Source organism: Nothoprocta perdicaria, unplaced genomic scaffold (assembly GCF_003342845.1).
Source record: "Nothoprocta perdicaria isolate Ctin4 unplaced genomic scaffold, notPer1 scaffold_314, whole genome shotgun sequence".
In the NCBI taxonomy this organism is placed as follows: domain Eukaryota; kingdom Metazoa; phylum Chordata; class Aves; order Tinamiformes; family Tinamidae; genus Nothoprocta; species Nothoprocta perdicaria.
The window spans coordinates 401,732-405,080 of record NW_020455549.1 but is presented as its reverse complement, the minus strand read 5'-3'; the positions used below and the strand labels follow the sequence as shown (position 1 = coordinate 405,080).

Below are 3,349 nucleotides of genomic sequence, written 5' to 3'. Positions count from 1 at the left end.
GCGGCGCCGCGCGGGCTGCCCGGGTGCTGCCGCGGCGGCTGGTAGAGCCCCTCGAAGGGCTCCGCGTAGCCGTTGCCCTCGTCGTCGTCGTCGCCGGCGCGGTGCCCCGCGGCCGCCCACGCCTGCGGGGACGTCTCGCCCGCCTCGTCCGACGGCATGAGGCTGTCGTGCTCCAGCGGCGAGCGCTCGCCGCCACGCTCCGCCAGCTGGCCCTGGGGACAGGGGACAGCGGCCGTGGGGACACCGCGGCGGGACCTGCCCCGGGCCCGGCTGGCCGGCGGGGGACACCCAGTGTGGGGACAGTCACCGTGGGGACACCCACTGTGGGGACAGCTGCAGTGGGACCTGTCCCCGGCCCTTCCCCTGGCCCAAAAGGGACACCCACCATGGGGACACCCACTCGTAGTGTCACCTGCCCCACCCCCTTCCCCTGCCCCACAGGGGACACTCATCATGGGGACCCACACCCACAGTGTCACCTCCCCAAGCCCTTCTTCTGGCCCACAGTGGACACCCACTGTGGGGACAATCACCACGGGGACAGCCGCAGTGTCACCTGCCCCAGCTTCTTCCCCTGGCCCACACGGGACACTCGCCATGGGGACACTCACAGTGTCACCCACCCCATCCCCATCCCCTTGTCCCCAGGGGGCACCCGCCATTGGGACAGCCGCGGTGTCGCCCACCCCAGCCCCTTCCCCTGGTCCCCAGGGGACACCCACCATGGGGACATCCACAGTGTCACCCATCCCGGCGCCGCTCGCGGGGTCGCTACCTGGAGGCCGGGGATGTTTGTGGGCGAGGGGACGGCGTGGGGCGCGTGGGGCGGGTGGTGGGTCGCCCGCCAATAGACCTCCAGGTACTCGGCCAGGTGCTCGCACGCGTCCTCCAGCTGGTTCTCGTCCAGGATCACGTCGAAGAGCTCCTGGGATGGGGCGGGGGAAGCGGATGGGGGGGCGTTGGGCGCAGGGTGGGGGGCACAGCGGGGCCGGGGGCCGCGGGGCTCACCGGGGGACACTGCACCAGCTTGTCGGCTGCCATCATCTGCACGTTGAGGTGCTTCACCTGCGACTTGCCGCGGGACTTGATGAGCCGCTGCAGCACCTGGGGGCGACGTGGGGGCTCGGGGCGGCGCGGGGGGCCCCACGGGGACCCCCCCCGCTGTCCCCGCTCACCTTAGGGGAGGACACCTTCACGTAGACGATGATGGGCGCCAGCGAGGTCTTGGCCAGCTGCGCTGGGTGGTTGATGGTGTCGGCGTCCAGCACCACGAGCTGCAGGGACTTGGCCAGCTCGAAGATGCGCTCGATCTCGCTCTGCACCTCGGCTGCCACCGGGGACACGGGGGACACGCACGGGGGGGGGGCTGCGTGAGCCCTCCCCGCCCTGGGGGGGGGTCCCGGCGCCCCCCGCCCGCGCTCACCGATGCTGGAGCGGGCGGCCGAGCGCTCCAGGATCGCCTGCTTGCCCAGGTTGTTGAGGATGGAGCGCTTGGCCAGCGACAGGTCGGCCGTGATGTGGGTGATGGAGATCCTGGGGACACCGAGAGCGGGTGACGGGGCTGCGGGCACCGGGGCGGGGGGCTGCGGCGGGGGGCGGCTGCTCACCTGCCATCGAAGCGGTGCTTGAGGAAGTCGAAAAGAGCCTTCTGCATCATGTCGGTGACCTGCCGCGGCGCGGGGACGGCGTCGGCACGCGCAGGTGGAGCCGCCGGCGCCAGGCGACCCGCGGTCCGGCCATCTGCCCGGGCACCGTGCGGGGCGGGGGGCAGAGCAAACCCCCCCCCGCCACCCCCGGTACCTCGTATCCCTTCAGCGAGGGTCCCACCAGCACCACGGGCCGCATGGAGGGGACCACGTCGTAGGGCGGGATGTGCTGCGTCTGTGGGGGGGGCTGCGTCACCCCCCGCCGTGGAACAAGGGGGGGGGTCCCATCTCAAGGGAACCAGGACCCCCCCCACACCCCTCACATTTTGGGGGTGTGTGGGACCCCCCCAGGCTCTCACCTGCTTCTGCTTCTGCTTGGCTGGGGGACAGGAGACAAGAGACCGAGTCAAGGGGGCCTGGGGGGGGGGACAGAGCTGAGCCCCCCGCCCAGGCTGCCCTCACCTAGGGAAGGGGGAGGCGACCGCCGGCTCCCGCTGTCACCGAGGCCCGAGGCGTTGCCAGCTCTCCTGGGGGGGGACAAAGGGGGGGTGAGCGGCGCGGGGGGGGCCAGGGCGCCCACCCCCCTGCTGCCCACCTGGCTTTCTGCTCCTGCTTGAGCCTCATGGCCTCCAGGCGCTGCGGGCTGGGGATGAAGGCGATGTCCCCCCCCTCCTTCACTAGGCGCCCGATCCACCAGTCATTGCTGTATTTCTGGGCAAGAGGCGGGCAGGGGGGTGAGGCAGGGACCCCGATACCCCCCCCGCCCATTCCGTACCCCCCCACCGGCCGCTCGAACCTCCTTGATGTGCAGGAAATCTTTGGCTTCGAAGTTGATGGCGGCTCCCTGCACCGGGCACTCCTCGTCCAGCGCCCCGCAGTAGCTGACATTGGTGCGCACGGCAAAGGCAACCGGCTTGTGCTGGGGGCACCGCGCTCAGTGCTCCGGCCCGGACCCCCCCGGCCCACCCCGGCACCCCCCCGCCACGGTACCTTGGCCCTCTCGAGCTGCTGCTGGGCCTGGCTCTCCGCCTGGCGCCGGGCGCCCTCGCGATCCTCCTCCAGGGACACGTCGGAGTCCAAGGACGGGCGGCTGGTGTAGGAATCCGCGGAGCCCTGGCAAGTGCGGGGGATGGGGTGTTCAGTGACCGGGGGGGGGCCCCCAGGACACCCCTCGTGCAGCAGTGACAGCCACACAGCCCCCCTGGATGGACCCAGGCCGCTGTGGGCATCGCTGCCAGCCGGACCCCCCCTCACTGGGACACTGGCCTAATGGGGGGCGCCGGGGCCCCCACTGCAAGGGAACCCCCCCAAGGCAGCCCCCCCCCCCCCTCTGGCCTTAGGGAGCGGGATTAAAGCTCCTCCCCCATCCCAGCTCCCTGGGAGGGACTGAGGGGGGGCCGGGGCCTCGCGGCAGCCCCCCAGGCTCCCCCCGGGGGGGCCGGATCCGGCGCCTGCTGCGCCCAGAGCGAGCGCAGGAGCTGCAGTGAAATATTTATAGGTGCCTGGATGTGTCTGCGCCCCCCCGCATCCCCCCCCGCGCTGCTCCGGGCCCGGCAGGCTGTGAGCTCGGAGCAGCTGCCATGGGCACGGCGGGCACCGCCCCCCCGGGACCCCCCGGGTCCCCCAGGACACGGGCAGGACCCCCCGCCCTGGCCAGGGGCTCCGGTGAAAGGAGCCCCCCTTCCTCACCGCCCCCCCCCCGC

The 3,349-nt window shown here is 72.5% G+C and overlaps 1 protein-coding gene across 1 annotated transcript in view; it reads right to left on the bottom strand.

The window, feature by feature from the left end:
- CACNB3 (calcium voltage-gated channel auxiliary subunit beta 3) overlaps nt 1-3,349 on the bottom strand; it is a 6,764-nt gene that overhangs the window by 472 nt on the left and 2,943 nt on the right. Inside the window, exons 2-13 of the mRNA XM_026042816.1 lie at nt 2,637-2,759; nt 2,443-2,565; nt 2,242-2,357; nt 2,109-2,173; nt 2,006-2,025; nt 1,801-1,881; nt 1,608-1,666; nt 1,424-1,533; nt 1,176-1,327; nt 1,009-1,104; nt 776-925; nt 20-212 (exon numbers count right to left, since the gene is read on the bottom strand). Coding sequence (XP_025898601.1) covers nt 20-212; nt 776-925; nt 1,009-1,104; nt 1,176-1,327; nt 1,424-1,533; nt 1,608-1,666; nt 1,801-1,881; nt 2,006-2,025; nt 2,109-2,173; nt 2,242-2,357; nt 2,443-2,565; nt 2,637-2,759 — 1,288 coding nt within the window. The remainder of the gene's footprint in view (nt 1-19; nt 213-775; nt 926-1,008; nt 1,105-1,175; nt 1,328-1,423; nt 1,534-1,607; nt 1,667-1,800; nt 1,882-2,005; nt 2,026-2,108; nt 2,174-2,241; nt 2,358-2,442; nt 2,566-2,636; nt 2,760-3,349) is intronic.